This window comes from Canis aureus, chromosome 33 (genome assembly GCF_053574225.1).
Source record: "Canis aureus isolate CA01 chromosome 33, VMU_Caureus_v.1.0, whole genome shotgun sequence".
In the NCBI taxonomy this organism is placed as follows: domain Eukaryota; kingdom Metazoa; phylum Chordata; class Mammalia; order Carnivora; family Canidae; genus Canis; species Canis aureus.
The window spans coordinates 28,964,771-28,980,183 of NC_135643.1; the positions used below are offsets into that span (position 1 = coordinate 28,964,771).

The 15,413-nt window shown below is 43.0% G+C and overlaps 2 protein-coding genes across 21 annotated transcripts in view; one reads left to right on the forward strand and one right to left on the reverse strand.

Moving 5' to 3' along the window:
• The window catches only part of LEF1 (lymphoid enhancer binding factor 1), a 130,102-nt gene extending 115,978 nt beyond the window's left edge, over window positions 1-14,124 (reverse strand). For 2 of the 7 annotated variants that reach the window (XM_077882247.1, XM_077882245.1), the window contains exons 1-3: window positions 13,698-14,124; window positions 11,144-11,210; window positions 9,556-9,689 (exon numbers count right to left, since the gene is read on the reverse strand). In XM_077882247.1, coding sequence (XP_077738373.1) covers window positions 9,556-9,689; window positions 11,144-11,210; window positions 13,698-13,913 — 417 coding nt within the window. In that variant the 5' untranslated portion in view covers window positions 13,914-14,124. Of the gene's footprint in view, window positions 1-9,555; window positions 9,690-11,143; window positions 11,211-12,356; window positions 12,705-13,697 lie in introns of those variants that run through there. The other 5 variants (XM_077882246.1, XM_077882248.1, XM_077882249.1 and 2 more) reach the window with 5 other exon arrangements.
• Window positions 12,294-15,413, forward strand: part of LOC144303841 (eukaryotic translation initiation factor 1-like) — a 140,929-nt gene continuing 137,809 nt past the window's right edge. For 12 of the 14 annotated variants that reach the window (XR_013370818.1, XR_013370821.1, XR_013370819.1 and 9 more), the window contains exon 1: window positions 12,294-12,378. The gene's annotated coding sequence lies outside the window, so the exon portion shown is untranslated. The remainder of the gene's footprint in view (window positions 12,379-15,413) is intronic. The other 2 variants (XM_077882254.1, XM_077882255.1) reach the window with 1 other exon arrangement.

The following is a 15,413-nucleotide window of genomic DNA, read 5'->3' on the forward strand; positions in this document are numbered from 1 at the left end:
AAATCTAAGTGTTGGAGTCAAAGACAAAGTCTAACATCCTGGAGATAAGATTACAGTACTTTTTCTTGATCCAAGTCATCTGTACCAGTGCACCATGATGATATGTGATCATAATTATTATAAGATATAATACATACTGTTAAAAATGGAAGGATTCTTTGTCAAGAAAGCTGACTCCATGTTGAAATACATTTTACATTTACTGGGTTTTGCTGAGAGAAAAAGTCAAGTCTTGAAAGGATGGAAGCTGGACTTTTCCATGAAGCTAGAAAACCACTGATTTCTCCTTGCTGCTAGGCCAACATATCCCCTTGGACCTGATCCTTGTAGGTGCCAGGAAAGCTGGAAAGATTTAAGTTAGAAGAAAATTCAAAGGGGAAAAAAATAACTTGCCTGTCACCCTCTACATTCACATGGCTTTTGGATATCCTATCTATATATAATTTTTGCAGTGGAGAGAAGAGATGTGGCTCCTAAAGGATTAAGGAGAAAAGTCTCCTAACCAAAAAAAAATATTACCTCCAGCCAAGGAGTTAGGAGTTATCTGGCAATTTCATATCAAGTATTAGAAGGACATGAGATTTTTCATGGATATGAGATTTAGAAATCTGTTCCTTCACACATCTCATTCTCTATGGTGCTAAAGAGAAAAATCAGGTCTCTCCTAACATGACTGGAGAGAAAAAGGAGCCTGAGAGAATAAAGCCACCTCTGTAAGGGATGCAATGACAATCCCCAAATTTATTTGTGCAAGTACTTTCTAAAGGTGAATGGAAGGCCTTCACACAGCGTCCAAATTCCAGGTTAGCATGATGGCATAGTAAAAACCAAAACCTTCTTCCCTTTCTCAGGAGCTTCCTGTTACAGCCAAATACTTCTTGTGGCTACACAATTCCCACCAGGTGGGGGCCACACACCGGCTCACATCATCTGACATTCATGCTTTGCTCCCTGCGCCAGAAAACAGTACTTTCACAGGCTTTGTACTATTTTTACTTCAATCACATAAAGTAGGCAAGCACAAAACAAATAGGCCATCTCATAAATGAAGAAACAAAGGTGATGAAAGTTAAATACTTCCCCCCCATGGATGTTGGGAAGAATGGTGGACTTAGGACAAGCCCCCAGGTCTCTGACATCTCAGCCAGTACTGTTCTTCTCCACAGGCTCCCCTTCACAGGGGACTACCTACCTCCACCTACCCAGGATTCAAACATGTTCTCAACACTGCAGGACACAACTTACAGTACCCACTGGCCTAGAAAAGTCAGCACTGATTTTGCCACTTATATTTAGAAAGAACACACAGAATTTTTTAATATCTGAAAATACCTCAAGTGTTACTGAAAAAAAAAAAGTCCTTTCTATCTGGGAAAGAATAAAAATGAACTGAAGAGCATTAATCATATGATACTAAAACATAATTGAAGGTGGTTTTCTTTTTATTACTGTCATATTTGGATCTCAAGCACCCTTTTGAAGAAAGTGTTTCTGTCACCTCTTTTTCTTCAATTAGATTTCTAGGACTAAGTAAGAAAGTACTTCTTATGACCAGTCCTTAAATGAGGGCCGAGTCCCATTCTTTTTCATTATTGCAGCAAGCTCCTGGCTGACTGTTTTTACCTGTTACTTGGAAACTTAACAGTTTATAAGGAGCAACTTTAACTTTTGCATTAAAGACTCTAGTCTGTTCTCTCTCTTTGTTTCACCGATGCAACAAGTCAGAGAAAAAGTAACAAAATACTAAGGATTATGTAGTAGACACTGTCAGATTTTGCTTTTCACTTAACATTTGGTTTGATAAAGAAAGATCACTTGGAAATATCCAAAACACATACATGGAAAAATTTCTAGTACATTTTTTTATTCAGCAAATTGACTAAAGTGTCTATTCTGTGCTAGGCTAAACAGAAATATTTCATAGTTCATCTATGAAATTTTCAACTATCATCAACAGTTGATAGGTTTTACTATAAAATATTTTAGGATTGAAAAAAAAATCTTAGTATGTTAGCATAAAAAATTTGTTTTGAGGGGCACCTGAGTGGCTCAGTTTGTTAAGCATCTTACTCTTGATCTCAGCTCAGGTCTTGGTCTCAGGGTCATGAGGTCAAGCCCTGCAGTGGGCTCCATGCTGGGTGTAGAGCCTACTTAAAAATTTTTTGTTTGGGGGATCCCTGGGTGGCGCAGCGGTTTGGCGCCTGCCTTTGGCCCAGGGCGCGATCCTGGAGACCCGGGATCGAATCCCACGTCGGGCTCCCGGTGCACGGAGCCTGCTTCTCCCTCTGCCTGTGTCTCTGAGCCTCTCTCTCTCTCTCTGTGACTATCATGAATAAATAAATAAAATCTTTAAAAAAAAATTTTTTTTTGTTTGGTTACTGTTTCTTTCAGAAGTTGACAATAATAAAGGAAAATTAAAGCTAAACCAGAGCCACTCCTCTTTTTATATTATAGAGACTTCCATTTATCTATCCCTCATGCAACCATTCTCTATGTTGAGTAAAGTAACAATAGGCCTCTTCCTTATAGTGAACATAACATCAACAATAAAATTACTGTGATGCAGATCAAAACTTGATTCTGAAAAACTATCATCAAGTTTCATACAGAATCATTTGTGGGCATAACTAGAAACAAAGGTGAACAATCAAAAGCTTTTTAGAGTCTACTTGCCCCTCGTTAGCTGCAAGAATAAAAGATACTTCTAGACTCTCTGTGATGCAACATCTCTTCCAGTCATATTTCCGCCATAGATGGGAAAAAGGGGACAGGTACGCAAAATTCTTGTTTGTTCTGTAATGCCCTTGCAATATTCCCCACGCAAATTCTCAGTGCCTTTGTGAATGATCTACATATAGCAAGTAGTTAATTTCAGCAGGTTTACAAATTTAGCTAGAGTGGGTATTGCGTGTAAATGTGTCATTTCACAAAGACTTTAAAATCCCCTGAACATCCTGTTAAATATTCTGCAAATAGTCCGGGCTAGATTGGCTATAGTATCAAAATCTCTGGAATTAGGAATCCCTATTTCCTATTCATCCTCTACTCAACTCCCCACTCTCTACTTCAGTGTATTTTAATACCCCTCTCTGCCTACTCCTATACCCCATCTAACCTTTGCTGTTGGTCTCTAGGTCATTTTCTGGCTTTGCATTTCCAAATTTTATAAAGATTGAATCATTTATATGCTTAAAATGACTTAAGAGCTTATAGCAAAGTCTACAGTTCCTATACTGTGACTTCATAAAGTCACAATATTGAGAAAGTCATCATGATCTAAAACATATTTTAAAAATTATTTAAACAAAGTCCAATGGCTGTCTTTTTCAAATGAGTAAGGACTTGTCAGGACAATACAAAGTAGTATAAGTCTCTTGATTGCTATAGTATTAGCTTTCTTCTTCTTCTTTTTTAAGATTTTATTTATTTATGAGAGAGAGAGAGAACACACATAAGCAGGGGATCTGCAGACAGAGGGAGAGGGAGAAGCAGGCTCCCTGCTGAGCAAGGAGCCTGATGTGGGACTCCATGTCAGAACCCTGGGATCACGACCTGAGCAAAACGCAGACGCTTAACCAACTGAGCCACACAGCCACCTCCAATATTAGCTTTCTATAGACTCTGTCAGTTTGGCATAATTACTTAATTATTTTATTTTATTTTATTTTATTTTATTTTATTTTATTTTAAGTAGTGGGGCTTGAACTCACAACCTTGAGATCAAGACCTGAGACCAAGAGTAGGATGCTTAATCAGCTAAGCCACCCAGGCACCCCCCTAAGTAATAATTTTAAAGATACACAAGTTTTAAATGAGTATCTTCTTTTTTAAAAAAACCTTCACTCCCTGGATGCCTGGGTGGCTCAGCAGTTAAGTGTCTGCCTTTGGCTCAGGGCGTGATCCTGGAGTCCTGGGATGGAGTCCCACATCAAGTCCCTGCGTGGAGCCTGTTTCTCCCTTTGCCTATGTCTCTGCCTCTCTCTGTGTCTCTCATGAATAAATAAATAAACTATTAAAAAAAAAAAGAAAAACACCTTCACTCCCATGACAGCAGCATCTATATATGCTGAGCTCTACTTTTGTCTAAGAATAAAACATATATGCTTTTCTGCTCCCTTATGGACAGTGCTGCCTTATTTTCTCTTTAAATTCCGAGTCTATCTTGAAATCAAAGGGAAATTAGTTTTATAAAATTCCAATCATGTCTATAATATATAAATGAGGAACAAAGGAGTCAGAGAGGAATGGAATGATCTGACTGCCTTAAGCAATAACAGTCACATAAACCAAAAATGGTTCTGCTTAAAGAACAAACAAGATTTGTTAAAAACAGTAACAACAAAACAAGACTCAAAAGCTGAAAAATTTTCTCAACTGATATTATGGAAAAATACTTGTGAGGCTACAAGTTCAAGTCCAGGTGAACCCACTTGTGAAGACCTATTTCTGTCCTGTTAAATCATAGGAGTCTTTGACCGCAAGAGAGACTGGGTCAAAATACTGGGGTTGATGAGAGCAAGTTCAGGACCTATATGTGAGCAGGGGGAGGGGTACTTCAAAGAGTAAGATTTTCGGCAGGTTGGCTTAATGGTCTTGTTTTAGTGAATTGGGTTATTCCCATGTTTTTGAATGAACAAGAAATTTCTAGAGTCATTCTGAAAAAAAAAAAAAAAAAAAGCATTGATGAATGAGGATCATACTCTGGCCATACAAGTCATACAAGTACAGTATTAGCTCCTGAAGGATCATATGTAGGTAGTATGGCTCCCTGGGACACTTGCATAAGCAAACTGTTTGGTCATGAGATTATCTAAGATATATGAAGTTGGAGGAATGGGGGTGGCAACAGCTTCCAATTATTCTGACTGAGATCCTTCCCAACTTTATAGCAGCAGTACAATTAAAAATGAATCAAACAGAAGAGTTTGAAGGCTCTGAGGAATTTCCCACACATTCTCCTGATAATCCACATTCAAATCTGAGATAAAACGCACCTTCTAAAATTTAGCTTCTCCCACACTTGGGGTAAAGAGGAAAATTTAATATACTTAGCTTCAGAAGTATGCAACTTAGATTAGAAAATTTAAAATAATTTATCACTAAGTCAAATTAAGTAGCTTCTTGTAGTAAGGTGAAGACACTCCATCTTAAAAATCTTGCTCAAAATATATGCCATACTCTCCCTCTATTCCTTATTATTTCTGTATTTTCAAAGCTATGTAGCAATGTGAAGTACAGTGGAATAAACAGTGGCATAAACATAAGCATCCTGATAAGCGTAAGCATATTTAGTTCCTAATTCAGATATGACAATAACAAAAAAATCAAATTTCAGCTGTTTATAAGCAAATACAAACATGGAGGTAGGTTAAGATGTAGTTATAATGGTATAATTCTGTTCATCAGAAATCAAATTAATGATTCCCTTAAAGTAAAAACCATACAGTAAAACTGAGATGCTCAAGATAATGAAAAAAGATTCCCTGAAACACTTTAATGGCAATGTCTACTAAAAAGAAGGAAAACAGGAAAGACAAAAAACAGCATCGTCCTTTCCCACCTAAAAATCGATCCTCAGAAAGAGCACAAAGAAACAAACACAATAAAGTCAGCAGCACAGGCTGGCCAGGTGTTACTGTGGTTGGTGTGACCCCGCTGCAACATTCGCTGTAGCTTCCTGCACCAAGTCTGCTGCTTGGCCCTCCCCGAGCGTCTGAAGAGAAACGAGATGTTTCCCTTCAGAGGTGTTAAAAACTTGGGTTGCCTAAAGGACAGATGTAAGTTTGACACCTAAGATTAATAACCACAGCGTATTAGGCCAGTGGGAACTTTCACTATGTTGAAGACAAACTCACTGCTCACATGGTATTCAGGCACCCAAGTGCTAGGACCCAACGGAGGTAACAAATTATTTTTTTCTTTTAATACTTTACCATTGGCCTACAGGGATTGCCATAAATAACACTCGCGGAAAGAAAGGCTTGGGAGTACGCTTTTAATAAATTCTCTAGGGTCCTTGCTCTGAAATATTTAACAAGCTTCGGCATCTTCTTACTGTCTATGAAAACCACCAACTCAAGCCAAGGTTCACTGTGCTTTATGAGAACTGACACCAAATGTGTTATTATAGGTACTTTCTTGTTAGGCCTGATTTATCTGAACTAAGAATTCTTATTTAAAATTCTGTGAGACACTCATTCATAAGATTTTTGGTATAAACACACCTCGAAGAATTCCAGTTTTGAAGGATATAATTAACCAATTAAAATTTCCCTACAGAAGGGAAAAAGCTGGATTGGTAAAAAATGCTTCATTCTCTTGAGTAGGTGATACTGAACTTAGGTCATAAGTAAAAAGCTGCGCAAGCATACATAGGTCAGTATTTGTCTAAAACTGAGCAAAAGCACAGAGTCGTTAAAATGAGCTACCAACAGAAACATTTCTGTGCATGCCAATTGACCCTAGCTGCATGTAACTGAATTTATATGCAGTTACATATAAAAAGAGAATTCTATGAGAGGAAGGGACAGTCAGGGCCCTCCCCCACCCCCAGATGTTTTTTCGGGCCCTAACACCTGCAACCAGCAGATGTAGTAAACAAGCAGTTGTTTGTAATGCAAATTCAAGTATGGTCTCACCTTAAGCTCAAACACAAATGGTCACCCTGCTCCTGACACCCTAGATGAAAACTTAACACTGAGGATGTCAGCTACACAAACACCAAGTCCTGCTAAGGACAGAGTTAAAGAGCTAGAAGGCAGAAGCATGGTTAGGGGTGAATAAGAGAGGCTGCCTTCCGGTTAGTGTTTTGGATCTCAAACACATTAAAAACAGCTGTTGGGTATTAAGAACCAAAGACTGCAACTCACTTTGGTAGGACCTTTAAAAAAAAAAATGGATGTAGCCTTGTGGTTAAAACGGAAAAGATTCTGTAATTGTGCAAACTGCAGAATATCGCAAGACGATGTGTCTAAAATAAATGCATTCTAAAATGTAACATAATAAACCAAAGCAGATAACAAGGTAAGGTAACTGTTTCCTGACCACACCCCTTTCCTCCACCCTACACCCACCAACATTATTCTGGCCACAAAATCTTTCCTAAACAATGAATGACTGTTCAATTCACTGACCTCAAAATTTTAATATATGTACTAACAATATATACCTTCTAAGCTATCAAAATTTCAAAATGATTAGTATGGGGGGCAGGTGGCTGGAGAGACCTAAAGGCGAAAATCCTGATTTAAAGAAGAAATGCTGGGCAGCCCTGGTGGCTCAGCGGTTTAGCACTGCCTTCAGCCCAGGGCCTGATCCTGAAGACCCGGGATCAAGGCCCATGTCAGGCTCCCTGCATGGCGTCTGCTTCTCCCTCTGCCTGTGTCTCTGCCCCTCTCTCTCTCTGTCTCTCATGAATAAACAAAATCTTTAAAATAAATAAAGAAGAAATGCTTAATTTTCAAGATGCTGAGGGATAATTTATACCAGATTTTTATTATATTGACTTTTAATAGATTATTGTTTTGAAAGAAGTGCCTTAACTAAGGAATAAAGCCCACAGATACTTATTAAGCATTAACCGTGTTTACAGCTGAAAAATGTTTTAAAATCATTTTAGGGGCTATTTTCTAATGTTACTAAGTCAGACACTACAATTTAGATTTGTCAGAAAGATTATTTGTTGTCCTCAAAAGCCTTTCAACAAAAATCTTCAATTATTCCTTATCTAAAACATATTCTCCTTTTCACCATTAAAAAAAAAAAAGAACAGTCCCAACTATTAAAAAGTATCTGATATGTTTGCATTATTTAGTTCAACAAATAGAAAAATCTCCTACAAATTTTAAAACTCAGAAGCATTTATTTGGGGGTAGTCCCTAATTATTAAACTGTATTTGCTTTTATTAGTCACTTCTTAGGCAGGACATTCATATGTACAACACAGACACTTCTACCATTAAATATTTGAAAAGCCTTTTAAAATAAAATGTGAAAACACTATTTCCTATGACAACCGTCATAAAATCTCCAAGGTCACCATTTTAACTGCTATATGAAAATCAGAAATATCTTATTCCCTACTTGAAAGTTCAAGTATCTTTTTGAAATTTATGGAAAAATAATTACAGGAACTTCCAAATCACAGTGCCCACATAGAGTATATTTATTTCATATACCTATCATTCTAACAATTGGAGACTACAAATAATCACACAAATACTCTTGTTGATAATTGATTCCTCTCTGCTACTTTGATGGATCTTCTAGATCCCAGATTCTGTTCACTGAGGTATTGTTAGTAGTACTTTCCCTAGATGTCCATGACTGAATTTTTTTTTTTCACTTTGTGAAAGCACTGGACTAATAAGGCTAAGACCATAGGGTTCCATCTTCACAATCCTGGGTTTCCTTAGAAGGCCAGCCATACTGAAACCCTCAAGACCCTGTACACACACACACACACACACACACACGTTCTTCACTGGAGGCTAGGTGATAGAGGGAGAAAAAGGCTGAAATAGGGTAAATATATTGAAAGATCAGTGAAAATCCATCACTACCATGAGAGAGACGATTCAGGGAGAACTCCATCACCAGCACATTTCACATTCAGATAGTATGTAAGTTACCCTTTAGGTGTTTTCTTACTATATAAATGATGTTTCCACTTCCCAACAAAAGAGAAATATCATCAAATGATATATTTGAAATTCTTCACAGTGCTAAACATTTGCAAAATGCAGTTATGTTGCTATTGCATTTTTAGAACTTTGAAAGTTAACTGAGCCATGAGATAAAAAGAATAATATTCACTGGAGTTATCTTCAAGTGGGTATTTTCTCAACACTTATCCCCACCCCCTTGCCAACTGTTTTTTTTTTTTTTTAATGTATTTATTTGAAAGAGAGAGAGAGAGAGAGAGAGAGAGAGAGAGAGATTGAGTCCCAAGCAGATTCCATGCTAAGCACAGAGCCTGACCAGAGGCTTGAGCTCATCGCTGGAGCTGAAACCCAGTCAATCGCTTAACTGACTGAGCCACCCAGGCACCCCCCCCCCCCCATAACAATGACTTTTTAAAAAACATCAGGTAATGCAACAAAATGAGACACTATCTTAAAAGCTGAAGTAACATTCTAAATGTTCAGCCCCAAATAAGCTAAAATAGTTCTGATTCTAGATAGCTATGGGCAGTGAAAGCTATACAGTACATAGCTAACTGAAAAATTAAATCAATTTTTCCTCTCATCAGCATAAAAAGCACAATACATATAAAATCATGAATTTGTTGATTTAACTTTGCTTGCTTTCATGATAACCGGAGATTTGTTATTTATGCATCTTAACCAATAAGACAAAAGCTAAGATTCCAAGTCTAAGACATCAAAAGTAGCACTCTCTTAAGGCAGCCATTCCTCACAGCAGGTCTTATTTACTAATAACTCCTCACATAGAATGAATGTACTTCCAATGTGTTTTTAAAAAACAACTATTTTGCTAAAATATAAATTAGCTTGCGCTTCTGAAAATAATTTGCATCATCATTGTGTTACTCACTGTTCTTGGGATGGGTGGAGAAAGAGATCCATTGGACATGTATGGGTCATTATTCATATTTGGCATCATTATGTACCCGGAATAGCTCGAGTAGGAGGGTCCCTTGTTGTAGAGGCCTCCATCTGGATGCTTTCCTGAGGGAATCCAAATAACAATCAATGATGCACTGACTTCCTTTTTATATCAGTGTATTTTTCATCTGAAAATCTAATAGTTCTATGACAAACCAGACCTTACATAATGGATTTGTTTACAAAATACTGTAACTGGATTATTATGCTCTATTTTAGATTGACAGCATTTATTCTCTTAAATGGCTTAGCAGTGAAACAGATGTTTTAAAAACATGTGGTTCAATTTACTTCCACTACTGACTGGTGTTTTTACAAAAATAAGTGTTATTCAACTAACTTAATTTGTTCTAAAACTAACAAACTGGACCAAGAAACATACACATGTGAAAGAACACACAAAACCTAAAGCTGTCTTATAAACATATTAGGCCATCTAGCCATACACACACACACACACACACACACACACACATATTTACGCACCTGAAGTTATGCTCCACCTTAGCAACAAAGTAAAAAATTCTACCTGTGCTACTAGATTTCTAAAAAATTTCTAGATTTTATTGAGGGAGAAAGAGTTATATCTAGTAGATGGACAATTACCCAAATTTACGAAGGATTAACTCCAGGAGACTTATTTTTACATACTACACCATTCTGCCAAAGAAATCTGTGTGTTTAACATATACATTTCTTAATCTGTATAACTCCTTTGTAGCTCTGAAGAAATTCTGATATTATACTTCTCTTCCCTCTTTTCCTAGCTGACTTATTATATATGAACACTCACTCCATTCTGGTCAAACCAACTGTAAGCAAAGGAAAACAGAAATGCAGACTATTCAACAAGAAAACCCTACAGATTACTTGATTATTCTAAAGTCACAAGGAGTTCTAGTTAAATCTAAAAAACACATGCAATTTTTAAAGTTTTGAGTAAGAATTAGAAATGGGGAGAAAGTCTATAATAATGTTCCACATGCAAAGGTCCTAATTTTAAGAATAAAGTTTTATATTTTTACAAATTAGATTCTGATTTACTGAGCCATATTTAGTCAGTGCGTTCGCTGCCTGCCTTCTCACTACAACAAGAAACAGCAATTTTACAAATGAAACTCCATTTGAAACTATTCTTGTTGGAAAATAAATTGGTATAGACTGTCACTCTGTACAATCCAGAAAAAAAATACTAAAGTTCTAAGCCAATTAGAACTTGGGCTAAAAAAAAAAGGAAAAAAGGAAAAATTATAGACATTTCCTCTTCCACAGAGAATCTAGAAGCCAACTAAAATCCAAAGGCCCCTAACTCATTCAGATACAGTTTTTAAATCATACATGAGAAATAGGCAGTGAGTTTCCTGGGTTTTCTTTCCCATTTTGTTAAAATAGTGGGCACCGCCGTATCACATCTGATTCCTGTTTCTTGGGCTCAAATAAAAATCAGAAATATACCTATATTCACAAATTGCACCTATTAAATGATAAACTTGGGAGAAATAGAATTAGTGTCTTACCGTCATCAGGGTGTTCTCTGGCCTTGTCGTGGTAGGACTCCTGAGAGGTTTGTGCTTGTCTGGCCACCTAACAGCAAGAATCCCCATCCCCAAAAAAAGAAAACCAACTTTGAGTTTGTGATTAAGTGTGTATCCACTGGTAATTCAAAGGAGGAGGACTGGGTGAGGCTCAACCTACCTATCTTATCAACCTAAGTGGGATAGGCTAGGGCTGAGAACCTGGAAATCTTTTGCTTTTTCTTTTCAACACATATTTTTAAAGTGATTATTATATACCCAAGACTAGAAAGTATAAATAATACTAAGAAAAACAGTAACAGTATAGTAAATCTGGGAAAGATCCGCATGCTCCTCTGACTGCTGATTATTACAATACATCAAGGCTACTTAGATACCTAGTATGATAGGAGTTTGACTTAATGGGGTTCATCCTTTTGATAGCTTCTTTAACCACTGTGAACGGTTGATCAGAGCCAATTCAAATTGGGCAGAAATACCATTTTGCAACTAAAATAAAATAAAAACTAGGCACTTACAGATAGGGGTCTTAAGGTGACTGTCCTAAGCCAGTCCCAGCAGGAGACCCCCTCCCTAAAACCTACCACAGCTGGCTGAGTGCAAGCTGACAAGAAAAAAGTGAACTACTCTGCGGTTAAAGGGAGGAAAATTCGAGACTTGAGTTATAAACATCTAAAAGGTAGCCCAGTTAATATCAGTTCTGGTAACCACCATCCACCCAGACTCAACCACGTGCAAATCAGTGGTATTACCCATTCACCATCTTCTCTGGTCTGCCCCATGCCCACTTACTACCTTGGCAAAGATTAACAGAGCCTTAATCCCTGGGTTCTATGCTTCAAGCTGTAGGACCCTTCTTCCCAGAGCAAAAACGGAAAATGTGAAGTGGGTGGCAGATTTATTCATGGAATACGAAAGGACAAGCAAAATGAGCAGAAAAAGATGCTGCTCTATAAATGCAAGAGTTTGCTTCTGTTTCAGATGTTATTTGGTTCCTTGGACATATGTCCTCCAGGTAACCTTCTCCTCCGAATGCATATTCACAAACCCTTTAAGAGGAGTTGCGTGCATCCTAGCCCCCCCCCCCCCCACCTTTCAAATTGGAACGTTGTAATGAAAGATACGAGGAGCAGGATCACGAGCGCCCTTGTGTTCTTAGAACCCAGGCCCCCCAGGCTTCCAAATGCGTACTCACCCCCGCCATTGGTATTAAGAAGGTAAGTCTGAAGTGTTCTTAAACGTGTTGTTTAAAACCCAAAATGTCCCCGCCCCCAAAACCACAGGCTTTCTTTTTGGGGGCAGAAGGATGCCATTTAAGGGAAAAGGGTATACCCTCCAAGTTTCTTTGGAGGGAAAAAGCGTTGGTGAAATCATCTGAGCGTCAGGACTTTTCTACCGGATTTCCTCCAAAGCGTTTGTTTCCCAGTTGTTAACCGAGGGTGGCCGGCGGAGTGTCGGGTGTCAGGGTCCATCCGCCCACCCCAACCCCCCTTTCTGAAACTCTCCACCGCCTGAAAATAGCCCTTCCGCGCGGTCCTGCTCGCTCGCGGCTTTCCCTCGCCGGCACTCACGTGTCTCTATTTACTCTACTTGGGTTACCTGCGCTGTCGCCCGCAGCGGCCCGGGAGATCAGATAACGCGCTTTCCACTCCCTGAGTGGGTGCCCTGGCTTCCGCCACGTCTCCACTCTGACTCCCCTTTCTTCTGCAAAGATTGAAGGCCTGAGCCGGACTCAAACTTGCCAAGTGTAAGCGCTTTTTTTTACTTTAAGTGACCAGGTTTGGAGAGACCGAGTGTTGCCCGCGGTCCCGGGAGCCCCCCGCCCCCCTGCGCAGGGCGGCTCGGCTCGGCTCGGCTCGCGGCGCCCACGGCTCCCAGCAGCCGCCGGCCGGGGCGCAGGGACTGCGGCGGCCGCAGAGACCGGGGCGCGCGCCCCCGCCGCTGGCCGGCTCCGCGCGAACCGCGCTCCCCGGCGGTTGGGACCGCCCCGCCCGTCCGCGGCCCACGCCCGCCTCCTCTTCCTCTCCGCCTGCAGCTCCGCTCATCTCTACCTAAGCCTTTGGTGGTTTAACGCACTTTGGCAGAGACCTCTACCGAGAGCGCGCGCGGGGTGCACTTTGCTCCGTCCCACGGAAGAACTTCTTAGTGCTGTTCGGGCATCTTCGCTTTAATGCGTCGCACCCTCTCAAGCCCGCTAAAAAGTCCGCAGGCGACACGTTACGGGTTAAGGGCAGCTTGTCTTGCCCCCGAGCCAACAATCTCCTCCTCGACCCTCAGCACTGATCCGTAACCTTCCCTGCACACTCCTCCGCCTCCCACCAACACACACACACACACGCACGCACGCACACGAAGAATGTGGACCGGGGGCCCGTCCAACCCCCCACCCCCACCCCCACCCCACCCCCACCCCACCCCCGCCGGCGAGGGACCTCCTCGGGGCCGGCGGCCCCGGCTGCCCGGCGCCTTCCCTCCTCCTCGGCTCCTCCCGGGGACCCGCCACGCCTCTCGGACCTCCGGGCTGCGGCCCGCTCACCTCGTGTCCGTTGCTGGTCGGGATGATTTCGGACTCGTTCACTAAGGAGGACTTGATGTCGGCTAAGTCGCCTTCCTCTTCGGGGTGACTGATTTCTGCGAAGATCTTCTCCTTCTGAGGATCGCCCTCATCCTTGAAAGGGATCATTTCGTCGGTGGCGCAGAGTTCCGGGTCTCCCCCGCCGCCGCCGCCGCCGGCCCCGGAGAGTTGGGGCATCCCGACGGCTCTGCAATCTCCGCTCGGCTGGAGGAGCCCCCGAGGCGACAGCAGGAGAGACAGAGGATCAACGAAAGGGGGAGGAGGAAAAGGAGAACTGGAAGGATGCGTGAGGGAGGAGAGCGGGCGGAAACCGGGCCCGCGGCCCGAGGCCGGAGCAGCTGCGGCGGTGCCCGAGCCCCGGCGGCGCGCTCCGCTCCACTCCGCGGAGCCCGGCGCCCGCCCTCGCGGCCGAAGGGCGCTGGGCTGCTGAGGCCGCCGGCGCCGGCGCCTCTGGGGGCGTCTGAGCTGCGGGGCGCGTGCTAGGCTGGGCTGCCCCGGCGGCCACCCCACGCCCCCGGCGCCTCCAGGGTGTGCGCGGAGGACGCCGGTTCCGGAGGAGGCAAGACTCTCCCACGCGCCGAGGAGGGTCCGTCGGCGGGTCTCTACGCAAACCTCTCCACCCTAGCTTCCCCGGTGGCCGACTTGGGAGTTTGTTTTCCGAGGAAGGCGACCTGGGCGCAAAGGCTCCGTTTGCCCCAGCGCACAGGGTGCAAAGGAGAATCAGAAGATAACGAAATGTCCGCTTCCTGGAGGGTAAAAAAAAAATTAAAGAGCCGCCGGGTTGAGATGTCCGTTTTTAAAGCTTCTTATTTCCTTCCCTTTCGCTTCAGTTTTCCTTCTCCAGGCGCATTTAATCTGCTGGTGGAGGAGGAGGTGGGGGGGGAGGAGGAGGGGGAGGAGGAGGAGGGGGAGGAGGAGGAGGAGGGAAGAGAAAGAGAAGAAGTTTGCCAAGAATAAAGTTTGTGCCGGCGAGCGCTGGGAGTCGGCAGTGGAGGATGCGGCGGGGTCTCGGGGAGGCACAGCAGGGGCCTTGGACCCGAAAGCTTCTGCCGGGCGCTCGAGCCGACAGACACGCACTCACAGCCCGACCCCTCTTTGTTCCCGGCTCGAGTTTCTCAGCCTGGCGCTCTCGCTCGCCGCTCTCCACGCCGCCGCCGGGCCGCTCTGTCAAAGCAAAGAGCTGCACCCTTCGGGTTCTCCCGGCCGAGGGGAAGGGGGGGGGTGCCCCGAGCCTGGCCGCGTTCGAGGCTCCGGGCGCGTCCCGGGCCCTCGTACGGCGAGTGCTGAGCCCGGGTCCCTCCTCCGCACCCTGCCCCGCAGGTGAGCGGCTGCGCCTCCGCACCGCTTCTCCTCCTCCCGCGCCTCGCTGGCGCTGAAGAGCTACCCACTTGCGTCGCTTCTCCTCCCTCTCCCCTCCCCCGCCTCCAGCTCTCCTTGGCCGCCCGCTGGGGGGGCGGGGGGGGCGGCGAGAAGGAGGTGGTGATTGAGGACTTTTTTTTTTCTTTTCCCAGAGCCTGTAGGACGAGTCCTAGTTGTGTGTGTGTGTGTGTGTGTGTGTGTCGGCGCGTGTGTGTGTCTGCGCGCGCGCGCGAGCCAGTGCGCGCGCGCCTAAAGGATCTAGAAACTCGCTGAGAGGAGGAAGGACCCGGCGCTTCCTGTAACCCACGGAGAAGCACC